At 40.1% G+C, this 18,603-nt stretch overlaps 1 protein-coding gene across 4 annotated transcripts in view; it reads left to right on the forward strand.

The window, feature by feature from the left end:
- The window catches only part of LOC124417784, a 48,034-nt gene that overhangs the window by 3,563 nt on the left and 25,868 nt on the right, over nt 1-18,603 (forward strand). The window contains exons 4-5 of one of the 4 annotated variants that reach the window (XR_006937212.1): nt 13,438-13,537; nt 16,738-16,976. The exons of 1 other annotated variant lie outside the window; for it this stretch is intronic. Coding sequence is in view for 1 of the 3 variants with exons in the window: in XM_046933691.1 (XP_046789647.1) it covers nt 16,738-16,779 (42 nt within the window). In the remaining 2 variants the exon portion in view is untranslated. Of the gene's footprint in view, nt 1-95; nt 3,679-13,437; nt 16,977-18,603 lie in introns of those variants that run through there. 2 more of the 4 variants (XR_006937213.1, XM_046933691.1) reach the window with 2 other exon arrangements.

Consider the following 18,603-nt stretch of genomic DNA (forward strand, 5'->3'; position numbering starts at 1 on the left):
ACCCTCCGCCCCCACGGTTCCCCCTGCGGACAGAACTCTCAGCGTGAGAGAGAGCCGGGGTTAGAGACTGCTGTTGTAAACAGTTATTTGGAAAAGGGGGAGAGGTGGAGAGGATGGGGTACTGAAAGTGAGAATAAGCTTCATGTGCAGAGACCTAGGAAACTCAAAATTCCAGTGCTAACACTGGAAGCCTTTGGAGAGGAGGAGGTGAAATTGTAATGTTAGTAGTTTATATAATGATGTGAGTTTGGAAAGTGAAAAGTTTGGGAAGGACGCAGGCTGAGGAAGGCAAAGATGAGCAAGGTATAGCAGGGATGTCAGAACCAAAGAGAGGTGAGCAATATGGAGGGGGAAAAAAAAAACTGATTGAGAAACAGAGATAGTTGGGAATAGCAACAGCTGTTACTGTTGCGGTGCTAGAGTAGAGCCTTAGGACTCAGAGGTCCCCTCAGAAATGGAGGAGGAGAAGGGCCCTGGAAGAGCCCAGGGAGGGTTCCACCCCCACTGGACTGAAAGCAGGGTGCAGGGAAATGGGACATCAGTGGAGAAACCCTACCAAGCTGACTGATGTACCTGGGAAGTTTACCCTAGCAGATCCATTGGTTAAATTGCAGCTAGGAGAGCAGGATAAAGAGGTTTATTTTCTAGTGTGTACAGGTGCCTCTTACCACCCGTAGATGATTTTGCAACAGCAGTAGTAGGAACTACTGCCCAACAAGAAAGAGTTTACCTTTTTGGGATCAATTAAATATAGGCTGAGAAAACAAGTAGGAATACATAAATTCTTGTACATGCCAGATTCTCCAAAACCATTACTCTGGCAAGACTTATTAGAATAAGTGGATGCAGAGATTAAATTCAATAAAACTGGAGCTAAGGGTCAAACAATACTAACTGATTGAAAATTGTAAGTCTGGCTTTAACACAAACTGGGAAAAACAATGTTGTACCCCCAGAAGTTGCAGAAATCTTAGATAAGGTATGCTTAGGAGTGTGGGTACCAGGAATACCTAGCAGAGCCAAAATGTAGCCCTAGGTTAAAAGCAAGAGCTAGAGCTAGCCCAGTCAGAGTAAAGCAGTATATGCAACTGTAGAAGGATAAAAGAAATAATAGATAATGTTTGGATTTTGGATTACTAATTGAATGTGAATCCAAATACAATACTCCAATCTTGCCAATGAAAATTGGATAGCAAGTGCTATAGTTTGGTACAAGTTTTGAGGGCAAGTAATAGAATTGTTAAATGCATACACTCCATGGTGGCAAATTCATACACTTTATTAACCAAGTTAGGAAATAAGTAGGTGGAGTTTACCTTCTGAATTTGAAGTATGCCTTTTCTGCCAGGTTTGGCCAAAAGAAGCCTAAGGTTATTTGCCTTTGAATAGGAGACCCCTAATATGAGATGAAAAAGACTCAGTTAACCTGGACAGTGTTACCCAGGGTTGTGAGAACGGCCCAATGAATTTTGAGAACTGGTAAACTCATGAGCCTTAGATTTGGGTTCCTCCATCCCATGGTGGAACTTTACTGCAGTATGTGGATGCCACGGAAGCAAAAGAGGACTGTGTGCAATGAATCTCTTGTTTTAAATAACTATCAAGTTTCTCAACAGAAGGCATAAATAACTCAACAGCAAGTGACCCTATTTGGGATAAGAGATTACAGCTGGACTTGGAAAGGACTGCCAGGAAGGAAACAATCTGCCAGACTCCAGAACCTCAAACAGCTGAGGAGCTCCAGACTTTCCTGGGGATGACAAGATGGTGCTGCCTACAACTATAGAATACTGGTAAAATCCCTCCATGCCCTTTTGAAATCCTGTCCAAAGGTCATCATACAGGTTGAGGAAGACAAATAACAAGGTTTACCTGTGGCAATTAGACACAGACTCCATTGTTAGTGTAGAACAAGAACTTTTATTGTGTGTGATGAACAATATGCACTTGGTCAAGTGCCTTATTAAATGTGACCCTCTTGCCAATGCGTGTGGCAGTGCTGGCTCTTCCATCCTGCCCTGAAGTAGATAGCGCTGGAGCTGGGCTTGTCCCTCTTGTGCCATCCCTCAGCACTACATTACTGCAAGTGTTGGACTGAGGCACCGGCTCTGTCAGCCTCATCTCAAGTCCACTGTACCTCATCAGCGTCTCTCTGTAGTGGGTGATGAGGTTGTAGAGGCTATCAAATACCAGGTTGTCAGTTAAGAACCTGTGGATGTTGGTGTCCTGCCGCCAATGGATGCGGAAATGCTGCACTTTTTCATCACACCAGATGGACAGAACATAGTCTCCGACAAATGTCTCACTCTCCCTCACCAGGAAGGAGCCATCAGGTGCCCCCATCTCAATGCAGTACTCTGTTAGCAGCCGCTCAGTAATGTGCCGCCCACTGCACCCTGCTCCCAGCTTGCCGTGGAACCAGTCCTGCACGAGATGCAGCTCAATGTTGGCGCTCACCTCCTTTTGCGCAGGTCATCCCCCCCGTCTGTTCCTGGTTGGGACAACGTAAACCGGGTTCCATACATAGTTGATGGAATCTGCCACCATTTGGCAATCCGCCTTCTGCTCCTTTGTCACACACGAACCCATGGTTCCTTGCTCCTAACCGCTGTGAAGCCACCTCAGGTTCCGCAGGGCTTGCCAGTGGTCTTTATAGCGTTTGCTCACACCTATGCCAGGTGTACAAGCTAGACAACTCGTGATCATGTAGAGAGGGTCTGTCTGGTACAAATAGTTACAATCTTTCGGTTTTCTCTGCTGAACTTGTTTACAACTGCTAAGGTCTTTTGCTAGACAGAGCAAGGATGGCTTTATTTTCTCCTGATAATATACAAATTAAAGGAATTGAAGTAACGGACTGGACAAATTAACTGAGGCTTGGAAAGTATGTAGAAACAGGGATTGTAAAGAAAGAAAGAAATTGGGAAGAACAGTGGCAGTTGCACTAGAGCAGGAGGATGTAGAAACTCTAATGTAGCATACTGCCTGAAATACTCTGAAGAATGTATAGATGGATAGAATGTATCATCTATCCATTTCCAATTGCTTTTTCAGAATAAAAGAAGGCTAGTTACTAGTGATTTAGTTTTTTGAGATATGTTGTCTACATATTTTTTTGTTTTCTGCCCCCCTTGCCTTGTTCTTTATTATTTCTGCTTGGATTGCACACTGAGAAGAGCTAAGGGCAAGGAATTTCTCTCTTGGACTATATCAGTATAGATAATGGGGACAGAGACTCAATCAACAGCCATAATTATTACTATAAGGAGGGGAAAAAAACAACAACAACAACAAAACCCCTCTCAAATCTGTGTTCTTATTATTCACAATCACATACAAAAAAGCCCCAGACAGACTATGTGTTATAATGGTGATTGCTGATAAATAGTTTTGCTTTTGTCTCTGGGCATTTTTTTTGTGGGTGATTTTGTTTGTGTGTGTGTGTGTGTGTGTGTGTGTGTGTGATTCGCTACGTGCAGGACTGCTTAGATATTCTCATGTTTAATTAAATGCATAGATTACTTTCCTACAAGAAGGACAAGCTATGCAAACTATTTCAGGGTTTCCATGTCACTACAGCCTTTTCAGCTTTGCCCAACATTGTTGAAAATTTCACAGATGTTGCATTCTTGGTGAGAAAGCTGTGCTCCACCAGATCTTCCTAGCTTAATTAGTTAGGTAAGCACAGATTCTGAAGAACATGTATTACAGCTGGAGTCACTCCCCCCCCTCCCGCCTCCCCCCCCCCCCTTTTTTTTTTTTAATGAAATAGAATTTTCTAAACTAAAAAAGAACATGGAATGCAAAGTTGGCAGTATTGCTGACCTGTGATGCATATGCTTACAATTCTTACGCATTTACATAACAGATGTTTTTTAGGCACTTCTGTGGAAATCTTGCATTCTGGAAGCATCAGCATATCTTTACTTTTTGAGTGAAAACAGAGTATCACATTTGGGTTATTGAAAAATTAATGAAACTGAGGGAAAACAATCACCCATACAACTCTTCAGTTTAATACCATATTTGTATGTAATTTGCCAGACTTTCAACTTCCACCTTCTCTAATTGGATTATACTCTAGAAAAGTGATTAGGAACATACTCTTGAGGAATCATAGAATATTCTGAGTTGGAAGAGAAGCATGAAGATCATCAAGTCCAAATTCTGGCTCCACATTTCGCTGGCTTCAGATAGGGTTATGGCAGTCTACCAAAAAGCTGCTTGAGTTCCTAAATAAAATCAGACCAAAATGGCATTTTTGAACATTTTTAATAGATCTTTTACCTTTTCTTAGGTATTCTCTAATCTCAACTTTCCTCCTTTCTAACAGTCCTAAATCTAACTGTCTAGATCTTGAGAGCCTCGGAAATTTTCCCAGAGGAAAGATGCAACAGTCTGGCTGAGATAAAAAGAAGTTTGATTACTTTTAGGGTCTCTGCATCCTAAGATAGATAAAGAGGCAAACGCTTACATGCACATGCTGTGCTCTGATGCTGGCAAATTTTCAGGTCTCCCTACAGGGAGACTTTGACTGTCTTCCCTGGACTCTTTTGCAGGGAGACAGTAAAGATTACTTCCAATGTGCAACCTTCAACTCCACCCTAAAAGCCTGAGTAGATAGGTTTGCTGCCTAGCTAAGGTTTAGTCAGCACCTAATTTATACTGTTTATGAATAAATGGAATTTGTTTATATAAGAGCTATCTACCTTGCTATGAGCAGTTACAATACACACCTATTTGAAAATATGGGCATACCTTTCCTCAAGAGAAAAAAAATCTTGCTGTTGATACAAACTTAAAATGTTGGTTACTGCTTTATAAACACTACAGACAATACTATTGTATTTGGAGCAGATTTTGCAAGTTACTGTTCTTCAGGTTCTTACAGGATATAATCTGCATTCAGAAGATAACTCCGGCTATAACATCCAATTGATGCAGTGCACATGAGAGGGCTAGAACACCACCCCTTAAGCATCATTAGTCTTGTTTTAGTTTAGTAACACTGCAGACAGAGTTTACTAATTTTGAACATGAAAGGTGAGCATTCAGCACAGGAACCAAATGATTTTTAGCCCTTTTAAAGGTCATAATCACAAACTTCTTCGTAAGTTCTGTGTACTAGTGATGAATATTCTCACTGGCTTTAAACTGGGCATAGGCTGAAGGTAGTGCTAATAGGTGCAAGTGCAAGAACTCCTGGAGACCTTGCATTAATGTACTTCCTGTTCACAGCCAGCAAAACTCCCTTGATTAATAGAATTCATCATACTGTTGTAGCTATTACTGAGTTATTACAGTTACTGAGTTTCATAGTAATACATAAGGAGAGACAAGCTGTTTAGGCAAGGTGCTCAGTATTAAGTACCTTACAGCAATCCTTGGAAAGTTGTCATTGGAAAAGGCAAAACCATTACCTCTAAGCACCCTGGCTTAAGGTACAACTAAACTGGTTTCAAGGAGCAGGGCAAAAATCCAAGAAAGAACAAAAACAAATAATTCTATAGCTTCATTGAGGACATTAGGCTCTTGGCAAGTGAAGACACTGTGTATTATACTAACATGTTATAATATACTGACCAGAAATGTTGCAGCAAGAAGATGCTTACAGATCTTGACATCAGTAAGTGATCTGACAGATGAAAGGGGAAGGACCCAATACAAAATAAAATACAGCAGATGATGGAGAATGAGCCTTAGATTGAAATTATTCAGTAATATAGGAGTGTAGCTCGGAATACCTGGACTCAATTTGTTGGTCTCTTCAGTTCCTGTGTGATCTTGGACCACTCGGGCCTTTGAAAATGAAGGCAGGCTTTGCTGCCTGGCCTTGCCAGGTATGCTTGAGTACTACATTACATAAAGGCACAGAGACAGACAGACATTTTGTGGTGAAAATGCACTGGTAGCCCAGCAGGCCTGAGTACCACACAGCACCACCAGGCTAGAGCTTCAACAGTCCTTTCTCTTCCTTCACTCCCCAAGGTATCTATCAAACAAAAGATACAAACACCATCTTTCTTTTAGGTAAGATATACTGATTGCTTTAAGAGTGTTCACTTCTTCTGTTAAGAAGATTTGGCCACATCTTTAAAACTTCGTCAGCTGTCTCACACACACACAAAGGAAAAAAAAAAGTAATTGATAAGTAAAGTTTTAAGATGCCTTCTTTAGTTACCTAGAATACCCAAGTAATTTACTGTCGATATCCATACAGCTTATGGTAGATGAAACATTTTTAGCCACAGTAGTCCATTTACATTTTCAACTGAAGTTTGGTATACTGGTTGTAAAGTAACCCTGGAAATAGTCAGATACAGGGTAATCACAAAATGCCACTGTTACATATCAGATTTAAGAGACTACAAGAATTTGTTCCTGAATTCCAGAGAAACCTTTCAAGTTCAGGAACAGAAGTGCCGTGTAATGTAATGACAGCAGGACTGAATTCCTTTGCAGTTCTGGCAGCTGTTTGCTGGTCAATCACTGAGGGCCATGGCTACAGAGATGAGCTTTCTGTGGGCTTCTTGCTCTTCATCTTAATGCAGCACAATGTAATTGGACAGAAAGCACACAGCCTCACAGCACTTCCAGAGGTAGCTGGTGGAGGCCAGGAGCACTGAACCTGTCAAGGAGCAAGAGCAATTCACTGGGTGGAAGCAGTAGATTATGTTTGTTTGGCAATGTGTTTAATGCAAGTTAAAATGGAAATACATCACTCAGATCTGAAATTAAAGACCAACATAAAAATCTAATCTGTCATTATATTGGTTTGCTACTTCTGATAATGTGTTCCCATTCATTGATAAAGTTTTAACTTGTCAGCATGTGTATGTATTATGTAATACTTACAAGAGAAAGATTCTATCTATCTTCTTAGAAACTGGTTGGAGTTCTTAAGGATGCAGAAAAGGAATAATTTCACAAGATAACCCTTTCTGCAATTGTCTATGTATCAACCTGCAGTAAAGCAGCAAGCACTGGATGAGGCAGAACAAATTAGCTCCTGAGCACATGATCAGCCACCTTCACAAGTACTTGGTGATCAACCCCACTTCCTTGCTTTGCACATAAACAAAGCCTTATGTTCAGTGAAAGAGATATCAAGAATGCAAACTTGAGGCAAGTAGAACCAACAATACAGCATTATGGTACCTCAGGAAGTCCTGAAAACAAGCCTTTTCTCAGACACTATTTTTTCCTTAATACTTTGGTTCATCTCACAGTGAAGGCACTGGCTATGTTGCCTGTATGTTGCCTTAGACTAAATGTGGGAAATGTAAAGTGTTGTAAATGGCATCCTGGCTTGTATCAGGAATGGTGTGGTGAGCAGGACTAGGGAAATAATCCTGCCCCTGTACTCGGCATTGGTGAGGCCTCACCTTGAGTACTGTGTTCAGTTTTGGGCACCTCAGTACAGAAAGAACATTGAGGTGCTGGAGCAGGTCCAAAGAAGGGCAACAAGGCTTGTGAAGGACTTGCAGAATATGTCCTACAAGGAGCAACTGAAGGAACTGGGGCTGTTTAGTATGGGGAAGAGGAGGCTGAGGGGAGACCTTATTGCTCTCTTCCAATACCTGAAAGGTGCTTACAGTGAGAGCAGTGCTGGTCCCTTCTCACTGGTGACAGGCGACAGGACGAGGGGAAATGGCGTCAAGTTGCGCCAGGGCAAGTTTAGGTTGGATATCTGGAAAAACTTCTTTACAGAAAGGGTTGTTAAACACTGGCATAGGCTCCCCAGTTATGTGGTTGAGTCACCATCCCTGGATGTGTTTAGAAACCGTTTGTTTGTGGTGCTCAGGGACATGTGGAGGGTTGTTAGGGTGGTTAGGTCATGGCTGGACTTGATGATCTTGAAGGTCTTTTCCAACCTGAGTGATTCTATGATTCTACGATTCTATGAGGAGAATATCACCTTTTAAGCCTTAGAAACACTCACATTTCAGGAGGTCAACCCAGGGGCACAGGCAGTGATAGCCATGTTCTTGAGTGTGTTAGATGAGCAACCACACACCTTCACTGTTGTCCCCATCTCAGTCCCTGCACTCTCCCAGACACACAGCTTCAGCTCTGAGTTGGCAAGGCAGAAACTCATAAGTGCCTCAAACCTCTCAAAGACCTTAAAAACTGCCTTTATGCATAAATCCATGTTATAAACTAGTTAGCCAGCTTTAAATATGAATCAGTTTTTCATTGCTGTAGTGCTCACAGTTGTATCTGCTTTCAATCTGTGCATTTGATAAGAAATGGCATATAGCAGCAGGCTTCCCATATAACACCACAACAAACCACCTTTTCACCCTTTCCCAGGGCAGCTAAGCTCATACTGAGAGCTAATGCTCATCTCCTAAGTGTATCAATGTGTTGCAATGAGAAAGAAAATATAAATATAGCTTTCTCATTTCACAAACATAGAAGTTCTTGTTTCTACACACTAAAGGCAGTCACAAAAAGTTTTCTCCCAGCCTTCAGAGCAGAGAATCTGTTATCTTTTGGCAAATATCGTGCCCAGACAATCCAGCCATGGCTAATTTCCAGAGCCGCAGGTGCAACACTAGCCAGTCAGTACAGTGCAAGGCAGCGTAAGTACTCTGCTGAACTAAAACAAGGCAGGAAGGCTATAAGAGATACAGAATTATTGTAGCTAAGCTCTTCCAAATGACAATGTGTTAAATAATTTCAGTCTAAGCCCTTAGCTTCTACCTCCCATGAAGTACTAAACCTTCCCTTTATTGAATGAGAAAAAAAAATATTTGTCTAAACCGCATGTTTTGTCAAGATGCTTCAGTTCTTTGTATTTGACATTCTCTAGCTACTCAACAAATCCTTGTATTTTAACTTTCATAGTCTGACCTTATTTATTGTCTGTTGCTTGCTTGTTAACACCAACGGCACCACCCAAAGGCCTCTCAGGAAATCAAAATATCAAATTAAACTCTGAAGGACTTACAGAGAAGAAATGCTCTGGCTTACATTGTACGAATCTCTGTGGTACCATCAAAGTACATGTCATATCACTCCCCTCACCTCTTCTCAGATTTCCTCACCTAGGTAGAAGCCTCTGCATACATCTGTCATATTGCTTCTTCAAGTCAAAGCAGTCTTGTATGAAATAAATTTGATGTGTTCTGTCATATAATAATCTGATATTTATCCTGTGCAGGAGGGAAGGAAAGATAGGAAAGGATGTTATTGGTTGTTGAGCTTTATGGGGACAGCCTGATCTTCTGCTCAGAACACTTTTTGGTTGGTTTTGTTTGTAATGTAGGATGGCAATTCCTGTATTCCTTTTACCCTATCTAGCCCATGACTATACAGAAGAACTCTCACACTCACAACACAAAATGAATAAAGTATCTGAAGAGTAAAAATGAGATTGAATGTGAATGGATTTAAGGAGACACAAATTAATAGTCATCTCTTAGATTCCTCCTAATAGCTATGAGCAAAATTATTTTCACCCCTTCAGATTTTAAGACAGTATGTACTGTCCAGCTCCATGGCCTGGAGGGTAGTTTGGATTTATGAAGTCTACAAATATCTTGCAGTGGGTGTCTTTACATTTAAAATACATAAACACTCGAATGTTCTTACCTGTTAAGTAAGAAAAGCTGCTGCTGTGTTGTTTACCTAAGGCCTGCCCCCTGTTTGTAGTAAGAAACAAATCACTGTTGGCTTTTAGTGCAAATGCTACAGAAGCCACATTTTGCTTTTTGAGAACAACAACTGGGAAAGTACAGTACACATTATCCAAGCAGATACAGCCATTTCAATGCAATACATACTAAATACATATTGTCATTTATAATTCTGTGAGGACTTGGGAAAATACAGCATGGAAAGAGGAATGAAGGTTCTTGACAGTTAGGAGCTGTATTTGTACTGTCTGTACAAAAAATCTGAGTTTCACACACTCTTGTAGGTACAAATGGAATTTTTAGTGTTACTACGTGCAAGACTAGACAAGTTAATCCTGGTAGAACTTCTTCCTAAAATATTGTATTAATTCACTGAAAAGAGCTTGACAGCAAAGAGGCAGGAAAGAAATATTTTTCCAGTGAATTATAATCTAAATAATATTAAATATTGTTCTGAAACCATAAACCCCTAACAATCATATTTTAAAGAGCTTCCCAAACTGGACAGCACATCTTTTCACATAAAGCAGCACAATCTCATATATGATACCTGGTCTCATCAGCTCTAGTCTGGTTTATTATTACTTACTTCTTAGGATGCATCAGTAGATGGGAAAGCTAAATGGAGTGATATATCTGGTAGAATTTTCCTTCATATTAATCCTTTTCAAGTCTGAATTAAAGCCAGAGGCTATGAAAGTTAATTCTATGGTGGCCATGCTAGAACTATAATAACCTGTGAAAACTGAAATCTTGACACAGAGAATTAATCACTACTTGCATGTATGGGCTTGTGAAATTGAGCAATGGTTTACATCAGCAGCAAATACATTTCTCTTACGCTGATTGAGGACATGAATCTACATGCTAACTTGCCATAATGAAAGAGGGATCAAAAATATAACTCTTTTTACCACCTTTCCAAAAGATAGTGAACTTGCCAAGCCATTTGCAATATGAAGTTGGAAGATTATTTGTGTAGGATTAAATGCAGAAAGAGAATTTCATATATCCAGGCTGTTTCTGAGCCACAGTAGAAAAAGCAAAGGTTGGCAGCAAGGCTGCCAACGTAGTTAATCCATTATGAAAGCAGTATTCCTACTACATACCCAACTCAGAGCAGTGCAGTCAGCAGAGACAAAACCACTGGTGATCCAGGATGCTCACAACATATTCACAACATATCCTGAAAGCTAGCTTCTCAAAAATGCTCAAGCTAGGTTAGGATTATTATCTCTGGTATTCAGGATCCTCCATACAATCCTAGGCAGCTGCATTCATCCACCTATCAGTTGAGCAATCCCTACTGAGTCTTCTCTCTGGAGAGAAGTTTAACTCACTGTACTCTAGATAGTCAAGCACTGAATGAAAACAGTTGCATGGAGCAGACACCACATTATTTGCTATGGAGTTTACTTATTTTGCTCTCCTTCTAGTCCACTTACATCCCTGACTATATGATGTCCAAAAGCAATCTAGAGGCCAGACCAGTCTTTTAGAATCTGCGGGATGTAAGACTAAATCCCTTTGCCCTGAGAAAGGATGAGATACAGATAGCTCAATTCTTAGGTAAAATGAAGGAAACAGAGTCCCCAGTTATTTTGGTAGGATGCCATCTGTGGCTGAGTTAATTTCTGCCTGCATACACATTAAGTACATCCAGAGACTTCAGATTTCTAAACTAAATCCCTTTCTCTCTGTTCTGAACTTTGGTTGTGATAAATAAAGTGCTAAGCAGGCAGACTGTTTTTCACAATGAGGGCTGCTTCTTGCTCTATATTTGTACTGCATCTATATATATGAGGATTTGGATCTAAGTCCCTATTCAGTATCACAGAAAAATACTCTGTTGGAGCCAAGAATAAAGTGGAGGACTCTCCAGACTTTGATCAATTATTAATCCATAAATAATTCCAAGAGTACCAGTCTCATACTACACACAGGTTCATATCTTAAATAATTAACTTTGGACTTCTTCTTGTAACACATTATGTGAAATGGTTTATATTTTCTTGGCCTTACTCCTTACATTTTCATTTTAATTCTGCCATTTTTTTTCTGTTCTCAAAAAACAAGAGTATGTCTTTTTTTTTTTTTTTTTTTAATTAGAATGTACAGTCTCCACAAGAAATTCTCTTTCTACAACACCACTGTGTAGGTCCCCTTTCTAGTCACTACAGACGCTGTAAAAAACTACATTGGTTATCCCTGCAGCCAGGTAGCTTTTGTAGATATTTAAAAGAATGGATATAGAAAACTTGATAGCTCTTATTTTCAGTAACAGGTCAGTTATCTTCGAAGATGTATGCTGTGATCTATGAGTTGAGACACTACTTTTTAACTGATGACTTGACTTAGCAAATCTTACCTGACCAAACTCTCCTGAACACTCAGAGGAAATCCTGGATAGCCCTTTCGTTGTATTCTGGGCTTTTTGTTGTTTGTTACAGCATATTGGAGAACACAGGAATTTGCCCACTGGTCATGAGAGCACATGCAATTCTACGGCTCAATAATTATTACCTTCTGGTCTTAGTGCCATGAGCAATTTGTGGAGGAGGACTTAAATTTCTCTTGGGTGGAACTGGCAATCTCAATCTGTGGGCTCAGGCTCAAGGTAACTTAAGACCTCATGAACTTTGATATATTATCACTTTCATTAGAGGTTTTTTTTTTTTTTTTTTTTGCCTTAAAAAAAAATCTGTTTTTAATTCTAATTTTGGTTCGTCCATGGCTACTGTAAAGCCTGCACATGGGAAGGCTGATCACACATCACATCAGTCACATAGGGGAAAATTCATTTGTGAGAGTTTACTCATTCCTCAGGGCTGACTGGCACAGGCTGATCTGTCATTGCCCCATCCCCAAGGACAGCCTCAGTTCTGGGCAAATGGCTGACACAAGTCACAGGTATAGCACAGCCAGCTTGCAAGAGGTCACCAAAACTAGAGAGTGAGTAACACAATGGAAAGTGAGATTAAAGGAAAGATGGAGAGGGGGTGAAATAAAGGGACCTGCCTCCCAGACTAAACCCAAAGGCAACAAGTACAGGCAATAAGAAAACAAAGATACTTATGTGCCCTTTCAATAAATCTCCAATACATTTATTTATTTTTATTTATTTATTTTTCATTAAATAAATACATTACTCCTTGGAAACTCAGAGTAGGCCATAAAAATCATGGGACAATTGTGAAGTGGGAACGTTGTCTCAGTATAGTCTCTGGACACAAAGTGGCCAACATCATAGAATCATAGAAACATAGAATAACCAAGGTTGGAAAAAACCTACAGGATCATCCAGTCCAACCATCCACCTACCACCAATAGTTCTCACTAAACCATGTCTCTCAACACAAGGTCTAAATGTTCCTTGAACACCTCCAGGGTTAGTGACTTCACCACTTCCCTCGACAGCACATTCCAGTGCCTGACCACTCTTTTGGAGAAGTAGTATTTCCTAACCTCCGTTCTGAATCTCCCCTGGCACAACTTGAGGCCATTCCCTCTAGTCCTATGGCTAGTTACATGAGAGAAGAGGCCGACTCCCAGCTCACTACAACCTCCCTTCAGGTAGTTATAGATATAGTTATATATAGTTATATAGTTATGTAGTTATATAGTTATGTTATTCAGAGAAAGATGCAACAAAATCTTATTTTATATTCTTAAGAGACTATACCTGAAGAAAATCTCTTTTATAATGGCCCATTGTTGGCAGCTGGCTCATGATGGTGGTTGCTCTTATGTTCCATTTAATCACTAAATTCTCTTTTGATCATTGCTACAATCTTAGCATTGCTTCAGGATGAAGGATGGCACAGTTTAAACAAGCTCCCCATCACAATTCACCTGCAAGGTGCTCATGCCCTACCCTGGGGATTTGTAATAGACAGGTAAGTTATGGCCATACTGAAGCAACACCAAGCTTCTTTCTGTGTACACTTAATACCTGCAGTCAGACACAGCACTGGGCATCACATCTGCCAAAATGCAGGCCTAATGCTGCATGACCACACCTCTTACTATAACTACACGCTTCATTTTTCTGAATGTTAAAAAGTTTCATAATATTCTCTAGGGTCTGTTTTCACTTAAAAAGAATTACCAAACTCAGAATATGCCCTGCTTAAACAAGCTCCACACTGTGAAGCTTTGATCAAATAACTAACATTATCTAAGGGATTACTAAAGCTGGCACTTAAGGATCACAAAGCACTTCTCAAATACTCAGCATTTATTTGAAGAAGATGACTTTCTAGAAATATGCTTTCTGTGCCTTTCCCACAGTGGAGGGAAAGTTCAATTTATCTTTTCTAAAGAGATGATACTGTACTAAATAAATAAGATTATTTGTTGCATGTTTAAGGTGATGAGCTTTCTAATCCTTTATTTTTATACTTAGAGTGATAGTTACTCTCTTGTAACTTTTACATTTGGAAGTCTTTCCTAATATTTATTCTTTTCAGGCCAACTGAGTAGAAAAGAGTGAGCCAGTGATTAGGATGCCTGCCTGAGACACACTTTGCAATAGATTCACTATGGGTTTGGTTTTAAGCAAATCTCTGAACCTTTCTATTTTCCTTCAACGCATGTTGATGATAATATGCCTCATTGACAGCAGAGTAACAAAATTCTTTGGCTCAGTATGGCAGCTGTAGTCATGTAAGACTGTGAAATAGAACATTATGAAATATGTCAACTGTTCCACTCCGGAGCATGGAGTTATCCAGAAACCCTTCCCCCTTCTCCAAGGCATTACACAGCCCTGCCTACAGCTTTTAGCTAGGATTGTCATTCTGTTACATGTCCAGGCTTTTCCTTTCTAATGTGGACTGGTTTGATTCCCACAAATGAGCCTGCAAGCAAATGATTGCACTGTTTTCATTTCACACAGCATGCTTTGTCCAAAAGGCTGGATTCTGCATGAGGTGAGTGTGGAAATGGGCAAAGGGAACTCCTCTAGTCCTGTGCAGGTTTGCTGGTGGGTAGGATAGTAAACTCCTGGAGGAAATGTGGCAGTAAAAACCATGCAGGCCTGAGCTTGATTATGGTCTATTTCTTTCAGCATCCCAATCTTCTTCTAATCCAAAGAGAATGGGTTCAGTTATCTACTATTCTGCACCTCTCCCCTTCCCCTTCCCCCCTATCCCCCTTGGCCTCCATTTTGAATAAAGAGTTTTAAGGCACTTGGAAGAAATCTGGAGTTTGAGTAAAGGCAACAGAAAATTAAGTTCCAAAAACATTAGAAAACAGTACAGAAGTGCACTCTAGGACATTCCCTAACCAGGCCTTCTAGTTAGTTGGATTTTTATTTAAGAAGAACACAGTCCTTCTCAGCCTTCTGAGATTTACAGTTCTTTTAATCATTTACATATATTCTTGGATCATCTTTATGCTTGCATTATCTAGCCATATGCATTGTCTCTACACTAAATATCCTGGCCTGTGTATCCTCATGATAATCCTGCAGATAATGCAGAGCCCCAGGCATTCCTCATATGAGTTAACTATTCCACCATCACAGTGAGGAGCTGAGCTGCTACCTGTGGCAGCACTAACTGCTTAATTAATTTACTAGATCCTGCTATTAAAATTTGGAGTGTTGAGCAAGTGGAGCAATTTCCTTCATAGAGAAAGGTCAAACTGGGAAAACATCATCTACAGAGATGTGCAAGGGTTATTGTTACAAATACAGCTTAAGGATGTGGGGCTTCTAATCGCATCTACCAGAATAACTCCATTGTCTTTGGGAGGAGTTGGGTTTATAAGACAGTCTTTCTATTAAGAGGCAAGCAGTCCTAGAAAGAAAACAAGCCATGAAGGGGAAGATGGAAGTAAAATAGAAAGCAGGTATATCTGCAGCCTCAGAGGGGGAAATGGAGACACTCCTACCTTGCCCCAACACAGTATTGATCTCTGGGGAAATCTTTTCTGAAATGTTATATCTTCTGAGTATAAAAATGGAGTCATTCTTTGCCAGTTTTCTTTCCATAGTGCATTGACTTTTGATGTTTCTTTTGTAGTCTCAGGTCCAGAAGTCAAGTTATGATGTGAGAAGTTCAGATCTCATTTGAAATAGCAGAAAGGGGTTTATAGTCTCATAGCTGAAGAGTGAAATGTGGGGGCAGGGAGAAGAACCTCTAAGGTTCAAAAGCAGTGGGTTAGAAAGGTCAAATGCCAAATGCAAACCCAACTCCTTAGTGTTTTACATCTGTGGGAGAAAAACACTGGTGACATAAAAGTGCAGTAATGCCAATTACAGTCAAGAGTTCTCAAACACTTTTGTCATGACAAAGGTATTAGCACAACTGCCCTAGCAAATTTTTCAGCTTTCTTCCTCCCAACTCTCAGCATTTAAATGATTTCCTTTAGAAGCAGGTTTTGTCTTACTTCTGCCTATAGAGTGTGGAAGCTGACTTGGCAGCACACGGTATCCACCATGCTCTTGCTTTTGGCTATAGGTGAAGACACCTTTTTGCAGACAGAACCAAATTCTCCATTCACTTACTCCTGCACTGCAGTCTCACTGGTGGAAGAGCAGATGCTAGCACAGGACTGTGAAATACTTTGCAGCTCTCCAACACAAAATATACTGTTCAAACAGAAGGTATTACTAATCCATGAAGTAGAGGAGACTATCTGATAATTTGGAAGAAAACCTAAAACTTTTAAACAAGACCAAACTAGTCACCTGAGAGAGAGTGGAGGGGACAAAAATGTATTTCAAAGAGTAGGAAGGCAGCAATCTTGTTGGCACACACTGGTAAATACACGCATTTCTCTCATTTTCCATCTGAAAATTGAAGTTATTATGAGGCTCATACTTTGTCATACTTCACTGAAACACCTGGAGTCAGGCTCTCTGCATCTGGCCTTTCTAAGAGATCCTCAGTACCTTACAACTTGTACATCCAAGTATCCCAGTAAAATTTTTTCTGTACTTATTGGTATAGTCTCACTGTGATATAAATGGCATGTTCACACACATCTGACTAACAACTGATAAACAGTGTTGAACAGACTGAGACTTTATGAATAAAGATGATTTGTTATGTATCAGTCAACTTTATCTCCTTCCTCTGCTTGTGTTCAGTCATCCTTCAGGAGAAGCGGCAGTGTGGTGCCCCAGGGCTGAGCAGGGACTTCACTGAAGCCTCCTCACAAGGTTCTCCATCTGCCTCTTGTTTCAGCAATACCTCAACACCCCAAATGGGATCCAGATCAGCTTGCACCTCATACAAATGAAAGGCTTGAATAGTATGGAGTAAAAGCATTTCAAAAACTGAGTGTACCCTTTGAATCAAAATATAAATAAATGTTGGAATGGTAGAATTTCCTATGTTTTTTTTTTTTTTTTAATGTGCTGTAGTAATGTGATGGCCTAACTGCACCTTTGAATGTAGCCACGTGAGTGAGTTGGAAGAAAAAACGTAAAATAACTCAAACATAAAATCATATTCAAACTTTACCTCAGGCAGCTTTTTATGGGAATCTGATCAATTGCATCCCCTAGAATTTATCCTTGGCTTCCTAGTAAGTGGGAAGCAAACCTAAGTCTTTTGCAACAAGACTCTGATGTAGGATGAATTATACTTTCAGCTCTGTCACTGTCTATTACACTGGGTGGCAAATTATTCTGTCGCCCTGCACTGCAGTTTCATTTTCTGCCCAGTGATGGTAATTCTGCCAACCTGCCTTTGAAAAGTCTCCCATGATATGTTTAAAGAAGTCTCCTTTCAGCATAAAACACAGCCTTCTCTCTCATCTGTGAGCAGCATGCTGAGGGTTATGCATGCCCATTCAGCAGCATCATTACAGAAGCACACCTCAGGACCTCCAGATTAACTTATTTTAGACCTACTATTATGGGGAAAGTGGGCAAAGTCAGGTGTTATACAGCGCATCTGTGACGAGTTCAATATCTCCCTTGCTGGAAAGGGAGATCTGCCCTTTCTTCTGCGCTAGGGAGCAAGAATGTATCCTAAGGTTACTCTGACATGTAGCAAATTAAATGGTAGCCCTCAGTGTTCTCCATAATTAATATTCTTTCCTCACACTGCCTCTGCCTTCTTTGATGGCTCAAACACCATCAGTAATGAGCTGTCCTTTACGTTTAGGTTTCTTTCTGAGTCACAATTTCAAAAAAATCCAAACTTTAGTTTGTTCAATGACTCTCAACAATACTCCTCCCGCTCCCTCCCCACCCCCCATCCCCAGCTTCCCCCCTTTGAGAAGTACTAACAGATCAATCAGCAACCACAACCTGTTCCCTTTAGGCCAGAAATACTGCATCTTGAAACAGTTACCAAAAGCTGGGATGTCTCCTGATTCAAACAGAATTCAGATGTGGCACATAGAGGAGTAGATCACCAAAGGTGACATTTCAGTAGTGTTTTCAGTTACCAATCACAAAAATGAAGAAATACCTAAAAATATGTAGATAGGAATGAAGATGTTAACATTTTATTCCCACTACAAACGCTTCCTCCCAAAGGATGTTGTGGAATAAAGACATTATTGTGTTCCTATTGCCAATACAGCCTCACTAAAAAATAAAATGAAAATCCTATCCACTGGATGAACTCTCTTAACAGCTACCTCTGTCCATCTGGATGGAGCTGCTTCCTCATGAAGGCTGCCAGGTATTATAAAGCTAAAATTCTTGCTTGAATCTATTTGGAGCACAAATCCCAGGACAGAAGAGCAAAGGAAAGAAAAGACGTGACAATAAATACTCCCAGGGGAGAGTATTAGCCCTAACACAGTAAGAAATCATTATAGAATAACCACACACTTACTTTATTACTGCTTATTAATTAAAAAATTATTATAAAAAAGTATGCATTCAACTGTTTTTCTTTATATACTAAAAAAATATTCAATTTCTGAAAGCAAGATACTATTGCAGCTATGCGTTTTTTTTCTACCTTCAAAGAATGGCTTAGGTTGGAAGAGACCT

Source organism: Gallus gallus, chromosome 2 (genome assembly GCF_016699485.2).
Source record: "Gallus gallus isolate bGalGal1 chromosome 2, bGalGal1.mat.broiler.GRCg7b, whole genome shotgun sequence".
NCBI classification, from domain to species: domain Eukaryota; kingdom Metazoa; phylum Chordata; class Aves; order Galliformes; family Phasianidae; genus Gallus; species Gallus gallus.